The following is a 21,740-nucleotide window of genomic DNA, read 5'->3' as shown; positions in this document are numbered from 1 at the left end:
TCCAATTTTACCCTTATTTGCCCTCAATATATGCAGCGCGTGTTTCCCAACTTTAATTTTATTACAATTATGCCATGAATTTAATCTGGATCATTGATTAAAAAATGAATGGTTTAGATTAAGGTTGCATAGGTTGTATGAATGGTAGAGGGTGTATAATAACACCCCTCTATATATATATATATATAGAGGGTTGAGAATGATGAGTTAAGGTGAGAAACGTTAGAAGAAAATTTCATCTTTGGATGCACATTAAAATGAGATGCACCGGATCAATTCATATGAGAATCGCAATTCATGGGTGGACAAATAGATTAAAAGCGATCAATGGTCCAAATCTTTTCTTGCGTTTCTCTCATTAACTCTACATTTCATACAATCCTTCACCTATTAATATAATATTGTTTTTTTATTAACCTGGATATTCAACCCGCTATCCAAACCGACTAATCCCATGACGACATATAATATTGTTTTTATATTATATATAATGAAAATTTCAAATACAAACCATGTAATTCTTACAAACCCTACAAACCTAATCTCAACCATTGACTTCGTTTATTTTGAAATTTAGAAGCGGTTATAAAACACGATTAAAAGTAAATTTCTTTAGCGTTCTCGGCTAGTTTTCCGGTAATAGCTTGAATCATCGATGTCATGTTAGCGTGAGATGAACCTCCGTCCTCCATCGCTCTCTTTGCCATTTTCCCGAGCTCCTTGGCCCTCGTTCTCCTCGTCTTACTTTCTTCGCCATCGTTCATTAAACTTTCCACCGCTTTCTTTACGTCTTCCATCTTTACCGTCATTTCAAACTTATCGTGCTCTCCGAAAGGAACAGGAACCTCTACGCCAATTCTCACTCCAATTTTCAACACGTCTACGATAAATCTTTCGTTTAGAAACTGGTCCGCGAAATGTGGCCATGTAACCATCGGGATTCCAGCCGAAATCCCTTCTAGAGTCGAGTTCCACCCACAATGTGTCACGAAACCACCAATGGCTTGGTGTGACAACACCAAGATTTGTGGTGCCCAACCGTGAACCATTAGGCCTCTATCTTTTATTCGTTCTTCATATCGTTCTTTCGAGATCCACCTCTCAAATTCGTCGTCTTTGTGCCTCGTGAACCATATAAAAGGTACATTCGATAACTCCAAACCCAACGCAAGCTCAATGGCTTGTTCGGTGCAAGAATTCGACAAACTTCCCAAGCAAACATAGACCACGGAACCCGACTCCCTCGAATCCAGCCATTTCAAGCAGTCATGCTCGTTGATCGCAGCCTTTTTGCCCCTCTCGGCCATATCTAGGAAATTTTTGTTGCATAGTGAAACCGGGCCGATACACCACACTTTCTTACCTTTCGCCTTCGCGAATTCTTCAACATACTTAGGCTCCAACTCGTCGAAACTGTTAACGACAATCCCGTATGACGCTTTACCCGCTTCTTGCATACGTTCGAACCTCTCCTTGCTTCTTTTCGAGTCTCCTTTTCCCCAACCCGAGGCTTGGGCTTTGGTAACTTCAATCCGGTCAGGTAAACCGGGCAACACAAAGTAGTCCGAGTCGGATTCAACTTCATCGAGTATATTAGTATTCGTGACTATGTGTATGCATAGGAATGCAAAGCATCCCGGTCCGTAGAAAACAAGCCGAGGAATATTCAACCTCTTAGCCACATCTGTAGTCCATGGTAAACCGTTATCAGAGATTATGCAACTCGGAGGCGGAGTTAGTCCCCGGATCACGTTCTCGGCCGGTTCTTCTAACATATCGATCGCGTCAAATAGATTGAGCTTAAGTGCAGCCAATGGAAGCAAGTCGAAACTCTCGCATCCTTCCGGCAAACCGACTCTGGCTAATTGGAGTTGGAGTTCGAGAACTTGGATGTTGAGGTTAGATTCGATTGCACGATCAATGACCGATCTAAAGCGGTTAGCGTTAACCGGGGTCGTGATGATGGTAACGGTGGCACCGCGTTCCGCTAGTAATCGGGCGATGTCGACCATCGGTATCATATGGCCTTGAGTCATTAGAGGAAACAAAATGAAGTGAAGATTGGTAGAAGGGGAAGCCATTGGAGTTTCTCAAGTTGGTTTTCTTTGATTATACGAAACTGGTTCACCTGTCACAATTTATTTTTTGAGACGATGTGAATCAGATAAATATAAAATAAATAAAAATCTGATAATAGAGCTTTTCATGGACGGGACGACCCGTTACACCCAGTCCATCCGGCCCAATAAAGATACGGGTTTGGACAACTATTATCGAGAAAATGAATGGACCCGGGTTTGTTCGTTAAAATTATAGGACGGATATGGATAATATAAAAATAAATATTGACAGACCCGTCCAGCCCGTTTATGTTTTATAATTAATATTTTTTTACCATTATTCAAAATTACACTAATATATTTTAAAGTTAAATTATTAAAGTTATAGGATGGAAGTTGAGACTCTTTGTTTTTTCTTGAGAACTCAAAAGGCTCTACATTATCTTTGTTGACATTTTTTTCTCAAAAAGTTCTAATCGATCAACAATTGATCGAGTCAGTAGTTGCTTAAAAAGTTTTAATTGCAACGGTGTTTTTCCTTTACTTTTTGGTTCCACATTTGTCAATTTAGAGTTACACTTTTTGAGCCCGTTAGCCCATGGACAAGCGCGGCTCATTTACAGCACGGATAATGGCAAGTTGTCAAGCCCGATTGAATTAATTAATTAAAATATAATCACGTATTATGTGACAAGTCTAAAAGCTTATTGTAATAGTAATAAGCTTGTAACGAAGATACTCTTAAGATGATGTTTATCAGCGATAAAACCTGACTCAATTTTTTATTAAAAAAATAATTTCTCTCTCATAATATAAAAAGATTTGAATTATTGCAGACATCAAATCTTTTGAAGATGATAACAACAGAGGACAACTTCAATGATTAGATGGAACGTGTCTCAGATGATGAAAAATGTTCGATTATTGGATCTCGATATTAAGGGTGCGTTTGGTGCGCAGACAGGACAGGACAGGACGGGACATGACAGGACAGGACAGGACAGGACATGACAGCTGTTCAGCGTTTGGTAAGACAGGACAGGACAGGATAGAACTGGTTAAAATGACCAATTTACCCCCAGTGAGCTGTTTAGTGTTTTTTCACTATGAAATGCATTCGGGTAACACTGRTCCTACTACCACTACAGCCCTAATAATTCATTAATAACAACAACAACATTCAGCAATCATAATCAATGTAAACTCTCGAAATAAATCATAATACTTGATTAAAATCCCTAATAAGTACTTCAATTAATCAAGTTGTTGGCGAAATCGAGTACGAAACCACCATCAAAATATAATTCCTTACTTGCATGAAACAAGAAGAAAGGTATTTGAAGAGTTTCTTCAAATTCATGATGTAGTTGCTGTAAGAAGCAGCAGCGGCGGCCATCGGAAGAAGCAGCAGCGGCCGGCCATCAGGAGAAGCAGCAGCGGAGAAGCAGCGGCGGCGGCCATCGGAGAAGCGGCGGCGACGGTCATCGAAGGGAGAAGCAGCGGTGGCGGCCATCCGGAGAAGCAGCGGCGGCGGCCATCGGAGAAGCAGCGGCGGCGGCCATCGGAGAAGCAGCAGCGGCGGCCATCGGAAGTCGCAGTCACCGGTCGCCGGTTGAGCGGTGGAAAGGATGGAGGATAGGAGAGTGAAGGGGAAGAAGGAAGGTATGCGTATGAGGTTTTTGAGGGTAAAGTGGTAAAAAGTTTCTTGTTCTACTTAGTTACATGGGTAAAGGGTGGACAACCTTGTCCCACCCTTGTTCTAGTTTGTTCTAGTTAGTCCCACATAAAACCACACCAAACATAGGACAATTGTGTTCTGTCCTGTTCTGTCTCACCCTGTCCAACGTACCAAACGCACCCTAACAGAACATAAAAACGTAATATTACCCATGTAAATAGGATGTTTTGAAAAATATACCTCACGATAAAGGAATCCGTTAGAAAAGACTTTAAATCACAGCAACAAAAGAAGAGTTTGAAGCCTTCACGATATCTATACGAGCCAACTGATCAATTTAGCGCCCTGTACCAAGAGCGCGTATCTTTCTTTCACTGCTCGTGTTGCTTGACACAGTTCAAAAACACAGAAAATGGATTTGAGGGAAAATAAGCAAAAATTTGAGTTTACTTTTTTATAGATCTTACATAATCCAATAATGAATACGAAGATCTCACGTAATCTTACAAAGATTTAACGTAATCCAAAATAGGTGTATGAATTATAAAACAATATATTATAATATATAAGAGGGAGATTTATAGATAAAGGTAATTAAATAAGAAAATAAGAGAATATTTTTGATCCAATCATTTATTTGAATCATGTTTAAATAATTTATTTTAAATCGTTTGAAAGGGCATATATGTTATTGTTGCATACAGATTATATATGGAAATTCATTTATTTATTTAAAGTTTATTTATTGCATTTAATTAAGGTATTTATTTATGAATTTTTTACATTTTTCCTGATTTAAGAATGATTAGTTTTTCATTTTTTTATTTTTTATGATATTTAAAATAAACGTGATTTAGTTTTTCATTTAAAGTATTTTTTAATTTAAGTAATTTATTTAAGGAAAAATTGCACCAAAATGAAACCAACTTTCACTTAATTCCTATTTTGGGGAACCAACTTTCARAATCGTCATTTTGGGGAACCAACTTTCAAAATCGTTATTTTGGGGAACCAACTTGCAAAATAATTATAGAAAAATAACTAAAATTCGTTTTTTTTCCAAAAATTAATGCAATAAAATCTATTTTTCATTTCAAATATCGTTTTTTTTTAATTCAGATATCAAATTGAACATTTTAAAAAAAATCCAAATTACCACAATAAAAATTGTTTTCTACTAATGCAAAAAAATCAATTTAATAGAAAAAAATTAATTGATGCAATAAAAAATAAATATTAAATATCACATTCAAGATTTTTATATCTAACCAATTGCATCTATTAAATTGATTTTTTTTGCATTAGTAAAAGATAATTTTTATTGTGGTAATTTGGATATTTTTTAAAAAAATGTTCAATTTGATATCTGAATTAAAAAAAACGAGATTTGAAATGTAAAATAGATTTTATTGCATTAATTTTTGGAAAAAAACGAATTTTAGTTATTTTTCTATAATTATTTTGCAAGTTGGTTCCCTAAAATAGAATTCAGGTGCAAGTTGGTTCCACAAAATGACAATTTTGAAAGTTGGTTCATCAAAATAGGAATCAGGTGCAAGTTGGTTTCCCAAAATGATGATTTTGAAAGTTGGTTCCCCAAAATAGGAATTAGGTGAAAGTTAGTTCCATTTTGATGCAATTTTTCCTTTATTTAAAAACAATTATAATGTTCGCCAAAAGTCACATGTGATATACACGAATAATTGATGTTTTTTTTTTCAAAATAGAATAGTTAATTTTCGTCAAAATATCATATTTGTTATTGATCATAGTAAATTTAAGTGTAAAAAGAAAAATAAGTTATCTATAACTTTAAATGTGATATTTGTAAATTATGAACTCTTTTTAGATGTATATATAACCTTATACATGTTAAATATATTCTGTTAAACATCATATGTGATTATGTTTTTATTTTATTTCTTTATGTTTAATTTGAATCATTGTTTTTCACACTTTAAATCACATGTGATTAAAAAAATTGAAAAAACAAGTAATAGTGAATCTCATATGATTTTAATGAAATTTGTAATTTTTTTAAATACCGTCTTAAATATAAAAAAAATATTCTTTAAATTAAAATTAAATACAATTATTAGATAAAAGATAATTTTTTAAATAAAAAATTAAATCACATTAAAAATCACATATACGAAGAAAATAGAATATTAAATAAATGCTTTTAATAATTTTTATATAAAGAATTTACTTTGATGTCCTTATTTGTTTATTTTTAGAATTATTTATTTAAGATATTATTTAATAGAATGTGTGGTAGATTTTTCTTTTAATTTGATTACTGTTTTCGTATGAATCCAACTCTTATATATAATATTTGTATATAAATATATATGATATATAATATGAGATAATAATACAATTTTATATAAAATTTCAAGGGCAATGTAATTATAGACTCTTATCAAACACTAGACAAATCCAATCCCATCTCATGTACTCTACACACCAAACAGTGTCTTATAGATAAAATTCCACACAGGACAAACGATCAATCCTCTCTGGTGCTGTCTCATCAAGTCTGCACATCAGATGCTGTCTTATTGATAAAACTCATGACTCATGTCTGAATACCGAACCATCTCGTTATCAACTTTTAGGCCTACAATAACACCATGTGAACCAAACCAGTCTATTTAAAGGACACTTCTTGGTGCATCTCTACATGTTTAAATCCAGAAATCATGACTTGCCAAGAAAACATCCACAAGATTGAATTGTTAAGAGATTTGGAACAGACTCATGTACAGAATACTAGTCTTGCAACCAAATTGCAAATCACCCAAAAAATTCCAAAAGTTCTCGGTACACGAACTTGGTGCACAATAAAAAAAAATGAAATTTGTGGTTGCTTTGTTTCTAAAAACACGACAACGGGTACATACAGTATCTGATTACAAATTCTGGAGATCATGAACTTAAGAAACTGGCCAATTATTGAGGCAGTGGAGGTGGAGGGCGCATTCCTTGGTTCTGCATTTGCTGCCCTTGAAAACCTTGTGGAGGTGGTGGCATCATCGGCCTACCTATCTGGTTCCCGGGTGTGAAGCTTGGCATACCGCCGCCACCGAAAGGGGGAGGTGGTGGGGCAGGTAGGTTCCCACCAGGCGGCATAGGCCTCGGTCCATTTCCTATTGGAGGTGGAGGCGGCAGAGGACCTCTAGAAGAATTTTCTATAGATGATCCTGGTGGTGGTCCTTGTGGTGCAGGTGGAGGTGGTGGAGGAGCTTGTGGTGGTGGAGCCAGAGGCCTAGGTGGTGGAACACCAGGAGCTGATGTTCCATTAGTTGTTGCAGCAGAAGGCTTGTTTGCCTCTGGTGGTTTTGTTTTGAAGTATAGCTGCAACTGTACAATAATAATACATCCAAGAAGGATCAGAACATTATTGATGATAAATTGGACCAGCATTCAGAAAGCTGTACATGCACGACCACGTGAAAATGGGTCTGAAGATATTGCATCACCATTCTTATCTCCACCTCCATGTGCTTGCCAATATACATATGATTTGATCACTAAGATAGCCATTTTGGATAGGGGCCATCACCAAGTAGCCAACTTTTCCAGGTTTGCCATAAGATAAGCACGTTTGAGAACTCCCCTTTTTTGCAAAATGGGCCAAAAAAAAAGAAGGATCTCACAAAATAATGAGTTCGCAAAATAGTATCTTTTGTACTTCCCCCCAATAAATTAGTAAAGGTTCGTTTGGTTAAGCCCAAAAAGTGCATCTCACAAAAAGGGGGAGTTTGCAAAGGGCTATTTTGAAGCAAAATGACTATTTTAGTGATTAACCTTACACACACACACACACACTAGCAGGGTACTGATGGTCTGTCACAAACTATTGCCAATCTAAATTAAGGTACATTGATTTTTGAGGTCAAAGCTATCACTTCCCAATTTTAAAACCGATATGGATTGGTAACAAATTTAATACACAATTCGTCTACTCCTGTTTTTGTTAAAATACTTGATATAATTTATCAGAGTTTTCTAAAAGCAATCCAGATTATTTTGATAAAATTTAGTTGCTTTGACCATGGAATCAAAGTGTACCTACAAGTGTTTTTTTGAACAGTAATACAAGTGTTCAAGGGTGTAAAGAATTACTGTAAACATCTTGGAATCTGGGTCCCAATGAGAGAAGAACTTGGGGGTGGATTTGTCAATTTCTGTACTAGGAACCTACAATAGGAATTCAAAATCAGCACCAGCACAGTTGCAAGGAATAAAATAAGGGTTGAATGAAAATACCTTAAAACCAATGATTTCATATGGTTCGGCCGCAAACAGAAGATACTGATAATTCTTGTCAAAAGATTGGACTCTCTGCGAAAGTAGTGTAAAGAGAAGAGTCATTAGGGTGTGGTACATACTTGAAAAGGGTAACTGATGACTTCAATTACTACATACAAACATATGCTACAAAATGGATATGTTTAGTGGCATCAGACATTTGGTGTAATGGAGATTTACACAAGACCCGAAGAGATTTAAATTAATCTATAATAGTTAGAAGGTGTGGAGAGCACAAGACCCAAAGAGATTTAAATTAATCTATAATAGTTAGAAGGTGTGGAGAGCACGCTTGTATAAGCTCATTTGATCCCAGAACCGACTAATAGCGGGGGTCAAGGGGGTAGCACCCCTTTTAAAGGTCACTAATAAATGGTATGCTTAAGAAGCTAACACCAAGATTAGTGCTTTCAGCATGCCTTTAATGTTAAGGCTCTGAAGAAATGTCTTCAGTGAGGCACTAAGAATTGCCATCAGTGCTGGGGGACTGAAATAGGATCACTGATCTGAAGTGTCTTCCATGACACTGATCACACTCTGATCAGGGTGTTCACCAAGAAATTTAGCAACCATTCTTATTTGTTGGTAGTTATTTGGATAACTGTAGTCAGAGCCAAAATACTTGTCTTCTCGCCAGAATAGATGTCGGAAAACATCTATAAATAGAGCATTTTCGATCTCAATTAGAACATGCAGAACACAACAGATTCTTTGTATTGTACTCTCGTTTTCTGCCTAAAAACAAGAGTGCGATTTTGGATTATCCCATGGTAGATTTCGTGTAACCCCAGACAACTGTAGGGTCAAGATACTACTTTCGGAAGGTGTTCTCACACAATCCAACATTTTATCCAAGTAATTTTCATTGACCTATCACAAACCCAAACCCAGATTTCTGAAAGACACTGGATGAATCTTAAGTATCCCTCCGTCTAATAAAAATTGTAATGATTGGCTTGACACAAAGTTTATATCTAAGATACTCTTCTATAGAAACAAAATGAACAAATCTTGTGGACCCATATCAAAACTATCAATTTGATTCTAATGATTAGAATGGGCAAAAAGGTACCTGTAACACAAAAACTGCCTAAGGAGGAAATCTAACAATTTTTGGGGGACACGTACATCTCAGAGAGGAAAGTGGTATGATTTCACGGGATGGAGGAAATAGAAGATAACACGATCAAGAATAATGGCAAAATGCATGCTAATAACTGAGCTTTCTTAAGGCTTCAGGTTTCTACATGATATCCTGCTCATAGAATTACCTAATTTATACTTTCTCTGTCTCAAATTAGACGTGCCTTATGAGACAGATCCTTTTTTCCTTGTTTTTACATTTTAAGCAACATATACACCCGATGTTTTTAATTTATTTCTGATACATTACATTATCATAACTCTACATTCTTTATGGGAAAATTTCTTGTTTTATCATTATTCTTTTGTTAATCAAATGAGTATCATCAGAGGAGACTTTCCTTATAGAATTCTACACCTAGTAGCTTCCTACTTCCTTCAAATTCATCTAAAGGCAATATTTTAAGATGTTTGTTGATAAAATGGAACTAGATATTCAATAATTTTTTCCTATCAACATTTGGTGGTGCAAACCTATAAATTCTTACATGTTGAGCAAAAGGCTCATTCATTTTGGGACGGAGGAAGGTGTGTACTTTATATGATAACAATAATCTTAGCACCCATACCCTAGGAGACTAGGACTGTGAATAGATAAAGTATGCTGCAACATACTCACCATGTCCAGGCTACATAACTGTCCTTTCGGGTGGCCCCAATATAAATGGCCACTTCACCATTTATTGTAATTTGTTTCCCATGATTAACAATTTTACCCCTGTATAGTTGAGAAAACCAGTCAAAGCTAGGCATCATGTACCTAGAATATAAATTACTGTAGTTGAACATAAATCGTTTTCATGCTTCCAATACCCATGTGACAAACAAACTAAAACACACCCAGGGGAAAAAAGGATGAGCTTATAAATTACGGTAGTTGAACATTTTTCATGCTTCCAATACACATGATAACAAACAAAAACACACACCCAGGGGAAAAAAGGATGAGCTTATCCCGATAAGCTGATAGAGATAGGATTAGTAAAGGTAAGCTTCCATCCCAGTGCCTTAGAAAATTTGGTCATTTAAATTGGGGCCAGGGAGTATTACGAAATGACATCATATATACATACATACCTACACACACATGTAAGTAAAATGACTGAGCACAGGGGAATTGGCATTTTGTCATCAATTACAGAAGTTGTGGAAAAGTAAAAACATGGCATACCTGCTCAAAGGATGACATAAACCGATGCCGTGGTTTGGTATTATCTTCAATTTCAGGATATTCAATCTGCATTAAGAGACGGATGCCAAATATATGGAAAATAAAATAAAAATGCATACTTGGATCGTCAAAATAGCCATACACAAAGGTATACAAAATTGACCAATAATTAACAGTTTAATACTTCTTAAAAGCCAAAGTAGAGAAAACTTTATTAGCGGGTGATGCCTGAAGCTTCTATGTGAAAACAACAGAATACATCAATGGTTCAGCCAGAGTATTCCTTTGCAAATCAGGAGTTGGGTTAGATTAGGAGAAGTATGTTTGGGTAGAATCAACCTTAGGGGCTGTTTGCTTTTGGCTTAACGAGTTTAATGGCTTGATGGGCTTATTCACACAGCCATACAAACATATTGGCTTATTCAGTCAGCCAGATAGGGTCTCTTGAGTGGAAATCGTCGCCATAGGAATTGTTTTAGTGGGAATTTCATGGCGGTGCACCACCTGCAAATCCCACTTTATGGAATTTTGGAAGTCTCGTGATTGAAATATAAAGATTGGGACACTTCATGTGTTACCACAACTATCTAGTAAATCAAAAGGATCTAGGGTCAGTTTATAATTTATTTTCTCATTCGTGGAAACATAACTACACTGATTATGTGGAATGTGTGTCAAATTCCACTCTGAATCAAGCATAACGCTTGAGTAGGCATAAATCTCCTTATTCAAGGGTATTGATTCGATAAATATCCCCATAAGCATAAGTTCTTTTCTTTATACGTAACCATAAGTTCATTTTCTGGCCATTCTATCATGCATCATTCTTTTACTATATTCTGCAAAACGGACTTTAATGCTCCCAACTTGCTTGATCTCAGTTAGAAAAGAGAATAGCTATTGATGATAAACAACTCAAAGCATATAAAGACCACAAGTGTATGCTGCTAATATTATAGGTTCTTGGAAATGGTTCATGTTTAATCAAGTTCTCACTTCCACATCTGTCCATTTCTACCAAGTCCTATGTTCTAAGTACATAATATAGTTTTCACAATTATCAAAATCCATTTAACACTCCCACTATATTCGCTTGTTTACAAAATGGAGAGAAGCAACTTCTGTGGAATTCCTTTATTCATCATTCATCATGACCCATGACACATTCATTATGTGCCTAGTTTTAGCAGGTGGAAAGGAAGAAGCTCTATTCGCAAGTAGACGGAATGCATACCTGGAAGAGCAAAGACCTTTGCTTCATCTCCGGATCAAACTGCTTTGTCACTCGGTAACCAGGCCGGCCAATTTTAACTACAGGACCATTAAAAATAATGTTAGACCACTCTAGGTCACAAGAAACGTGGTGGAAATTCTTGTAGGCAGTTCTTGCTTTCCATAATCTAATTCGTCAAAATTGCATATAAAAATTGCTAGAAAAATGATAGGGAAGCCAGATAATGAAGAGACAAATCCAAACAAAAATCTGTAATACACGTTCATGCACCACTAAATACTTGTGTTTAAATCAAGTCTAAATGCTCCCTGAACGTGTAATTACTTAATGCTGCAAGAAATACTAAAATATAAATCATTCAAATAAGATAGAAGATTTCATCTAGTATACAAGTGATGCCACTTGACTGCAATACGTAAAGCCACTGATCTGAAAAACCTATATTTATCTTCATGAAATTAAAAAAAGTAATCTTCAACTGAACTGAAAACTATATGGGGTTCATTACCTGTCTTTCGGAGATTAACTTTACGCTTGTGAGGCTGGGGCTGTGCAGGAGCATCTTTCGCCTCCCGAGCAGCTCTCTTCGCCAGATTGGTCTGATGTCTTTTCCCCTGTGTGTGCGCCAAGTAATTCCCCTCATTATTATGCAGTGTTAAGCATAGCTTGCACTCGTAGCTACAAACAATAAATCACACACTACTTCACATTCGTCATTATCAATGACCACAAATGCACCATGTCATAATATAACCTAGGGTTTACCTTCCAAGGTGATTGCGCATGAAATATGGATCTTTCGCAAGATCGATAGTCTCAAGGGCGAGCCTGCGCAGCCTCTCACGGCGGTCGATGGCTTCGTTTTGGGCAGAGGCGGCGCCACCGCTCCCAGGCTTCGAACCCCATTCTCGGTCCATCTCCCTCTGTTTTCGCCTTTCTTTGCTTCGTAACTGTCTCTAGTCTACACTCCAACATAAAAAACCACGATGCTTCTGTTGGTCGTTTAATTTTTTAAGAGAAAATTACAAATTTGGTCCCTATGGTTTGTCAGAACTCAGAAGTAACATTTTTTCTCGCTGAGCCTTTGAATTGGATCCCTTCCTCTAACGACCATTGAAAAATTCATTTATTACGGGCTTTTTTTCTATTAACCTAGATATCCAACCCATTATGCGAGCTAACTAATCCCATGACGACCACCTGCTTTGCAGATAGCTCGGAGTCACCACATTTGAACCTCCGTGGCCACAAGGTGATTTTTATTTCTCCTTGAATTTGAACATGAGACCTCCTCTTACTTTTGACCTTTGGAACCAACCTCAAACCAATCAGGCACCACTCTTGTGGTTTTATTACGGGCATTTTCGTTCTTTCATCGATTGTTTTTTTGTCTTTTACACAATCAAAATCAATTTTATGTTTTGTCCAATGTTAGTTGTAATTTTTGATCGGATAAAAGACAAAAAAATACATGAAAGAACAAAAATGTCTTTCATTTAATCAAACTTTTTTAACGACCATCAGAGGAATGCATAAAATCCGGACGTTTTCACAAATCATGATGTTCATCTTATAATTTTGAAACTATAGGAACAATAGATGTTATTTTTGACAAACCATAAAGACCGAACTTATAGTTTACACTTAATTTTACATCAATTTTAATTAGGAAAAAGAGAAACATATCGTCTTTTACATCAATTCTAATAAAATGTAAATCTACACCATCTTGTAATTCATTGGAAATCATGAGGTGTAAATAGAGATGTGAGTTTTACCCGTTGGGCTACTATAGCGCATGGATTCCCAGGTATTGACGGGTAACGGGACGGGGACGAGAGACTTACAGGGCAGGGTAGGAGATGGCATAACCATCCATAATTTGACCCGATTAATTTTTGTATGTTAATTAATATGTATATAGTGTATGTATAAATAAATCTATATATATATATATGGAAGGGTTCAAACGAGAACATTTTTATTTTACGAGAACGCGATAACACTCTTTTACTATAGACAATCACATGTGATACTATTATTTCATCACATATGATACACATGAGATATTAAATCAGAGACACGGACGATTTTCGATGCAATTTTGGTTGCGGGCCAAGTCGTTCTTATACCACTAAGCCCCCTCACAAGTATTATCACATGTGATAAGATTGTTGTTGATATTATACTATAATCCATCAAGACCATCACATGTGGTGTTAAATCATAGACGCAGACAACCTTTGACGCGACCTAAGTCGTAAAACACGTCGTCCGCACATCACAGGGTCCTCTCATGCGTATTATCACATGTGATAAGGGTGTTTATCGCGTTCTTGTAATTAATACAGCGACGATTCATTTATAATTTTAATTTTAAAATATATCGTTATAGACTAAACGAGTACCCAACGGGTTTTCCAAACCTGTTGTGGATTAGTTGGGGAGGGGTCGGGAACGGGGAATGCATTGTCTGCCCTGTTTCCATCCCTAGATGCAAATTAAACTATGTGACTGTAGTAATTTATATATAGTTATTTTACCACTAATATCAAGTTTAGTCAGTATTTTAAACTAATTACATTTTTTGTCATTGTAGTTATCATTCTGTTTTACTTTCAATACCTCTCACTAACTCCAGTTAAGAAAAAAGTTAATTAACTTAAGGATATTTTGATCATTTTACCTTTTTCTGTATCCGTTTTGTTTTATTAAATTGTAGAGTAATTTATAATTTTCGTCTCCATGATTTATTAATTATTTTTATCTTGGTCTCATGCATCATTAAAATTACAACAATGACCCTTGTAAAAATGATTATATAACATACCAATTATGTAATATAATAAACCGTTTCTCCATTGTGGGGATGGTTGAGATTGCTTACAAAAACAACTTATTAACTTATTCCGGTGTGACACTGGTTATAAGCATTTTTGAGTGTTTGGATAAACAACTTATATCGGTGCCAAACCGGTAATAAAAAGTTTTTGAAGAAGTTAAATCCTTCTGACTTATAATAAGTCGATAAGTCTTTTTGTAAAAAAAAATTATAAGTTGTTTCAAATAAACAATTCCAACTACCCCTGTATTTGATAAAGTGAAACAAAATAACACCCTCGATAAATAAATTTTGTAACAAAAATATAATCTATTATATTTTATAAGAAAAAAACGTTTCAATTCAAGAAAAGAACTTGGATTCAAATACAAGAAGCTAAGCCTACTTTGATATTGACCCACGACCAAACTGGATGACTTTAATGCCATCAAATCTCAATCAGTCAACCTTAACCATTTAATTTTACTTGTGTTTGAGCCTCGAGAGGTTTGATTTATGTAGACCTGTGAGTCCACCTCAATAAAGACCTATCTAACTTATTTCAAAATCAAAAGCGGCCATTTAATGTCAGAATTTGGGGATAAAAAACAAAAACAACCTTGGGTTCCATAAAGGTGGTGTCTGATTGGTTTGAGCTTGGGTTCCAAAGGTCAAAGTGCTCGGAGGTCTCAAGTTCAAATTCAAGGAAAAATAAAAATCCTTTTGTGGCCACGGAGGTTCAAATGCGGTGACTCCGGGTTACCCGCAAAGCAGGTGGTCGTTCTAGGATTAATCAATTCGCATAGCGGATTGGATATCTAGGTAAATAAAAAAAACCCTTTCGATATTCTTCTCACTTTGTCATTTTAAAACCTCTATGTTGTTTTAATTAGTTGGATTTTTAAGATGACATGAATCTTTATATTTAAATTTGTTCATCGCTCTTTGCAGACAATTTATAATTTAGTAGCGGTACAACAGGTGTCGGTGTAATAGAACCTACAAAAGATTGGGACGGCTGTGCGATCGACGAAGGCATTCAAGGTTCTGTCAACAACGATAGCTACTAAGCATTCCCACTAGTGATGTTTTGAGCACGGTCCATTAAAAAGAGAACTAGTTATGTATCTGTATAATGCAATGTGATACATCTTGATTATAAAGCAGAGAACTTGAACCCAATGTCCTTTTGTTTAGGGCTCTTTGGCAACTGCTGAATGGTTTAGTGCAGAATGATTATATGGTCAGAATGATCAAGATGCTCTCATGATATAGTGCAAAATGAAATATAATTGTTTGCTAATTGTGTACAATGAAATTAGGGCTTTTAATGGTTAAAGGAGATCTAAGATACAAAATCATTCAGAGGGTTTTAAAACCATTAAGAGACATATTTTTTTTTTTGCCAAACAAGATTCACCTCTTAACGATTCAGAGATTGCCTCTTTATGAAACTATTAAGAGGTAAACAAACAACTCCTTCTCTATTGATTTTATTTTTATGGTTTGTTATTATTTTTCAACCACGAATCGTTAATCATATAATTATTTGGTCTCATCTGCTTATTTTATATTTAAACATATTTATAAGATAGTTTTTTAAAGTTCAAACATAAAACTCTAGAAAATTGTATATACATTCAAAATAAATTATAAGTTATGACTAAAGGGTCTTTAGCTTATCGGTATGTGAGTCTTTGGCCTCTGAAAAGGTCAAAGAGGTTCAAATATCACAAAATGTGAGGATGATATGTGAGTTTTTTGTTCTATTTACTATATATAAATATTATATGTTTAAAAAAAATATGAGTCATGAATTTTTTATATAAAATAAAGATTATAATTAATTACCAAAATTATTTGAGTTCTTTATTTAAAATTGCTGTAAAGAGACAACGGGAATATAGAAATAAATTGTGAAGTAATGAGTATGTTGGAGTGCGTTTGGCGCAAAAACGGGATTCATATCTTGGTTCCAGATACACACAAATATCCTGCTTTCTCTCTCTAGATTTCTCTCTCATCAAAAGCAGTTTCTTTCTTCGAAGAAAGGAAAAGAATTAGATGCCATTGATCCGTTTTAGGTTTTCCGATGATGAATTTAAACAAATCTGAAATCTCAAACTATTTTTAAGTTCATCTGTTGTTTGCTTGTTTTTCAAAGAATCAACAGAGAAAGTTCGTTTCGTAATCATCAAAATGGGGTCATCATCAGGTCAGTACGATCTCTCATTTAAGATCTTATTGATCGGAGATTCCGGTGTCGGCAAAAGTAGTCTTCTCGTCAGTTTCATCTCCGACTCCGTCGAGGATATCGCCCCTACCATTGGTAATTTCACTGCTGTCTTGACTGGTTCAATTTTCTTAATTTTTAGAAGCTTGTGATGAATTTCTTATGTTAGTTTGATCCGTAATTCGATGCAAATTGATGTTATAGTATTAGATTTATCGGTATTTGTGTTGAGAATTCATTTTTTTGTGCTTCATATGATGTTAACACTTAGATATGAGTCGGTTTCTAATTTGTTTATTTATATTTAAAATTTGTGTTAACAGTTTTGTTATCAGCTAGAATTTAGTTATATACTCTTGAACTCTTCCGAAATAAATGTGAAGATTTCAATTTTTCTAATATTCCAACCCAAATTTATATATCTAGTGCAAAAGAGGGAGGATCAAACGAGTACAGATCAAAATAAGATAATACTAGAACAACAGCCAAATCACATGATTTTGCACTGAAATCACATTCAATTACGGAACAAGGCCAGCGCACGTGGGACTTGGTGTCAAGGTCCTGCGTAATCACGTGTGATTTTACAAGTTGGTTTAGTGTAAATTCACATGTGATTTGGCCATTCTCGTTTGAACCAACTCTATTGCAAAATATTGTATATAAAATTTCAATATTTTGTGCGGAATTTTAGATATCTCATTCACAGGAACAAAATCCCTCTAGTTTGTATGAAATTGAAATATTTGACTAATAGTCCAAATTCTTCTTGAATTATGTCAAACCAAGCTTTTACTTTATTTTTGCAATATAAGGAGTCTATACTCCATCTATTGCAACAAAAAACTATAGGTTGACTTTGGATATCAAACCTAATACTTTGCAAATGCAAGATGAGTATTTTTTCTGTAAATTGATACCAACATTTATATACTTGTAGTGTCTGTTATGAGCTTCAATCTGCTTGGTAATTTTTCTCAGTAAGTCATATCCATTTTGTTGAAGTTGAGTAGTCATTTGTTTGACCTACAAAGTCAAGGGATAACTGCCTCTTATAGGGAAGAGGAAAGCAATTTTTTTTATTCCGTTTTGTTCTGTATGGGAAGTCAAATTGGTTGTCAAGTTTTATAACTTGGATTGAGGAGTATGGGGACCTAGCAGCATGTGGATGGTCTAACTTCGGATCTTGTATGGAGCAGAAATGTATTTGACTGCTAAGATACAGTGGCAATTTGATATATTTTGTATCAGAACAATATATATGTATTCATATCTCATTCACAAGCAGGTTTATCTTGTACTTATTTTTGTTATCTGTTGTATTTGGTAGGCGTTGACTTCAAAATCAAGCAGCTTACAGTTGGCGGAAAAAGATTAAAACTTACAATTTGGGACACTGGTAAGCATTGCCTATAACATGTTTTTGATTAGCCAACTGTTCATAGTCCCACTAGTATATTAGTCAGTGCTTTATCTTTGCATGCTGTAATGTGAAGTTGTAAACATCGATTTCCAGTTGACTCTTGCAAAAAACTGTTTGCTTCAAAGTACACTTGATATTCTTTGCCCCTTTTTCTGAAACAGAATTGAGATAATGTTACAAGAGAAGTTTGTTGTGGACACAACTAAAAAGGACAATGCATCATTGCATCTTAAAAAAATTGCATACCAAGCACATCACAATTTTTTTAACATGGGTTCCTTCTTTTAACGTGTGTGTGTTTTTTCAATTGATGGTGCATAGTTCTGCACTTCTGACTGCATATTGAAAGAAACATGTGGGATTTCTTGTGACTGGTAATGAAAAGGCATGAACCACTGCATAAACAGGAAAAATATGATCTCTCAATTTTCCATTATCCTCAGACACGTAAAATATGTTCCCATTTCCAAGTGAAATGCCGTCATGTCATGACTTCCTTGGAATTTGCTTGCACTGAGTAAACTTCACACTTGCTCTAGGAATGGGTTTTTGAGTTTGCATAATGTTGTATTTCTTGCAAGTTGACTCCATCCAATACAAGTGTCGCTCATCTCTGATCTGACAATTTTTTTATTGTAGCTGGACAAGAGAGATTCAGAACATTGACAAGTTCTTACTACAGGGGTGCCCAAGGGATTATTCTTGGTACGTCCTGACTATTTTGTACCATTGCTTCCTAAATATTGAAGTATTCAACATTTTTTTCAGTAGCATTAGAGTACATTTTTTTCAGTAAAATATTACCATCGTATATTGTATAAACCAAACATACCTGGTATAGTATCCCACTATACTAGGGAAGGTAGGATGTGCACAGACCTTTGTATATTCCACTCAGAATTTGGTCTGCAAAAATTTCAACTTTGTCTTGTTAAGGATTATTTTTAAGGTATATGATTGTTTAACAATGTCATCACTCCATTAAACATGGGGATCTACCCAATTAACTGCAGAAAGTTTATATGCACACAAACTCATGGAACAAGTTTCTATTTGAGTATTTGTTGAAGTATAGTTGTATAGCCCACATACTCAAAGCACCTACAAGTATTGAGCCCTGGGACTGATCTTCCCGTCGGGTTTACTACAGCATTACTCTCAGTGAAAGGTCAGCGGTGGGAATAGTAAAATTCCTCTCGAGGTTGACTGGACAACCTCTCGACCAAATCGAATCAGCAGAATGATTTAAAGTGTCTTTGGAGCGAATTCCTTTGAGCTAGTTAGTGTTCTAACGTGATCCTTGGATCATAAATGACGAGTGTAATTTAATTTAGCCGATCTCACATCATACTATAAATAAACCTTTTACTGGTTTAGCAATTACCCTAAATGTCATTAGAAGAGTAGGTAGTTCAATGGGTGCTGATTGCACCACCATACAGTCTCTTTTCTAGATTTTTAGCTTTTGGCTGCATTTTCTTCCAAGTTTGGTTAATAATATATAGAACTCTGTATGTTTTATAGTGTATGATGTTACAAGAAGAGAAACCTTCACAAACCTGTCAGAAGTATGGGCTAAAGAGGTTGATCTTTACTCCACTAATCAGGACTGCGTTAAGATGCTTGTCGGAAATAAAGTTGACAAAGTAAGTTCTATATCTATTTCAATAATTGATATGTCTGTGAACCAATAAACGCAGCCTGGCTCTTAAATTTTTGAGTTTTAAAATACCAACTCTCATTTGTGTTTTCTACTTGACTCATGTCTGATAGATGTCTATCTTGTATTTAATAAACATTTTGGCTGTTCAACAGTTGTTTTAGCTCTGATTTTTGAAAGTTGTATGCCAATTCTCTTATTAACGAAGAAGATGTCTATGCTACGTTCACTATTCCAAATTGTGCTTCACCAGATCGAGTGATCGACCAAATTGTTTTTGTTGGCATTGACATTCCCATTTGAACTCATTATAGTTTTGTGGGTTTCTTTTATCTATCTATTTGTTAGCAAAGTTGTCAAATGTTTTCTTCTAGTTGTCAGATCACTAGATTGTAGTCGCATTAGGGCCTGTTTGTTAGCAGCTTAATGGGATTCACAGCTTATTCGGTCAGCTACACATAAGTGTTTGGTAGTTGTTTGGTAGTGGCTTAATGATATAGAAAGTGACTTATTCAATAAGCTTCTAGAGGAAAGCTTTATACAAAAAGCCAAGACCCAATTAAAAAACACACTCATTTCATCTTGTGAAAAAAAAAACCTAAACAAAAAATTCTCAATCTATACAAACAAATTAATCCACACAGACAACTTTATCCATACAGGACTTAATGGAAAACCAACCAAACAACCCCTTAGTAGCCTTATCTTTTGGATCTCTTTTTATGGTGATTGTTTGAATAATTGTTTGTTGTTGAACTCCATCTTGAGAACTTAGATAATTAGATGTAAATACTATTACAGGACACTGAAAGATTTGTAAGCAGAGAAGAAGGCACTGGTCTTGCGAAAGAGCTCGGATGTTTATTTCTTGAATGTAGTGCCAGAACTCGGGAAAACGTACATCAATGTTTCGAAGAGCTTGCATTAAAGGTAACGATAGGATTTATCATAATACCATGTTGTGATACAGTTCTTCATCCTGCACATTCATATTTCATTAAAACAAACATGTCTCCAATCTATCTAGAAAACAAATTCACTCTTGTCGTTCCATAACACAGATAATGGAGGTTCCGAGTCTTCTGGAAGAAGGGTCTACGGTGATGAAGAGAAATATATTGAAGCAAAAACCAGAGAACCAGGCTGTAGCCGCCGATGGCTGTTGCTCATAGAAGATGCTCGGCTGCTCGCGGCTAGTAAGCTTCGTCTTGACACCCCCAACTAGATCACTGATTTCTTTCCACTGTGTATCTTTATGTCAATCCTCATGCATGCTAGTTTGGAAGAGGAAAATAAAAGAAAAAAGATTTATTGTGAGCTTTGTATATAATTTGGAAGGAATTTAACTCTAAATTGTTTGCTGGAAGTAATGAGAAGTGGTTTTAATTAGGTTGTCTTAAATTCTAGCCTCTTTGTTCTCTGGCTTGGATCACTTTTGCCTAGCTTTACAACCCACGTTATAATATTTGGTGGTTAGGCTTGTGTAATATCCAACCAAGCCCCGGGGTTGGACCCATTAAGGGCGAGCGGGCACCGTACTTCTGCTTATTTGATTATTGCAAGCGAAAAAAAGTTAGGCGTTTGAAAGGTGAATTCACCTGATTTTGAGGGGTGCGCTTAAATGCTTTCAGACCAGATTTATAATAGAAATTAAGCATTGGTGAGATGGTTGGATTGACACTTTACATACAAGAGGTCATGGGTGTGAAACTTATTATCTCTTTTTCATGGTAACATACATTTATTTTAAACTAGAAGCGTACTCGTCCAATGCAGCGAGATACATCATGATTTTAATATTTTATTTTCTTCTTTATCTCAGTCGATATTATAATATGCTTTATGTGATTTTGAGAAAGCAATAATATTTTTATTTTTGAATAAAATATATGTTTGAAGATATAATAAAAATTTGACAAAAATATATCGATATTAGTATCAAATTAACTATTTGAAATTCCTCATTTTTTGTGTAAATTTTTAATTCAATTTTTTTATAAATT

At 35.3% G+C, this 21,740-nt stretch overlaps 3 protein-coding genes across 3 annotated transcripts; 1 reads left to right on the top strand and 2 right to left on the bottom strand.

Annotated features, from left to right (window-relative positions):
• Positions 1-520: 520 nt before the first annotated feature.
• Positions 521-2,090, bottom strand: LOC112519444 (UDP-glycosyltransferase 73E1-like). Its single transcript, XM_025127564.1, has one exon. The coding sequence runs from the start codon at positions 2,079-2,081 to the stop codon at positions 597-599; it is 1,485 nt and encodes a 494-aa protein (XP_024983332.1). The 5' UTR covers positions 2,082-2,090; the 3' UTR covers positions 521-596.
• Positions 2,091-6,395: 4,305 nt separating this feature from the next.
• Positions 6,396-12,517, bottom strand: LOC112518935 (splicing factor 3A subunit 2-like). Its single transcript, XM_025126731.1, has 7 exons — positions 12,366-12,517; positions 12,109-12,278; positions 11,601-11,677; positions 10,367-10,432; positions 8,011-8,085; positions 7,867-7,941; positions 6,396-7,101 (listed from the first exon to the last, which is right to left on the bottom strand). Exons 1-7 carry the CDS (start codon positions 12,515-12,517, stop codon positions 6,691-6,693), a joined length of 1,026 nt encoding a protein of 341 aa, XP_024982499.1. The 3' UTR covers positions 6,396-6,690.
• Positions 12,518-16,354: 3,837 nt separating this feature from the next.
• LOC112519569 (ras-related protein RABC2a) lies at positions 16,355-21,133 on the top strand. Its single transcript, XM_025127765.1, has 6 exons — positions 16,355-16,750; positions 17,985-18,053; positions 18,717-18,782; positions 19,602-19,723; positions 20,539-20,667; positions 20,799-21,133. Exons 1-6 carry the CDS (start codon positions 16,621-16,623, stop codon positions 20,907-20,909), a joined length of 627 nt encoding a protein of 208 aa, XP_024983533.1. The 5' UTR covers positions 16,355-16,620; the 3' UTR covers positions 20,910-21,133.
• Positions 21,134-21,740: the final 607 nt, after the last annotated feature.

Source organism: Cynara cardunculus (assembly GCF_001531365.2).
Source record: "Cynara cardunculus var. scolymus isolate 2C chromosome LG 10, CcrdV1, whole genome shotgun sequence".
In the NCBI taxonomy this organism is placed as follows: Eukaryota; Viridiplantae; Streptophyta; class Magnoliopsida; order Asterales; family Asteraceae; genus Cynara; species Cynara cardunculus.
The sequence above is the reverse complement of the archived record's forward strand: the minus strand, read 5'-3'. Positions and strand labels throughout refer to the sequence as shown.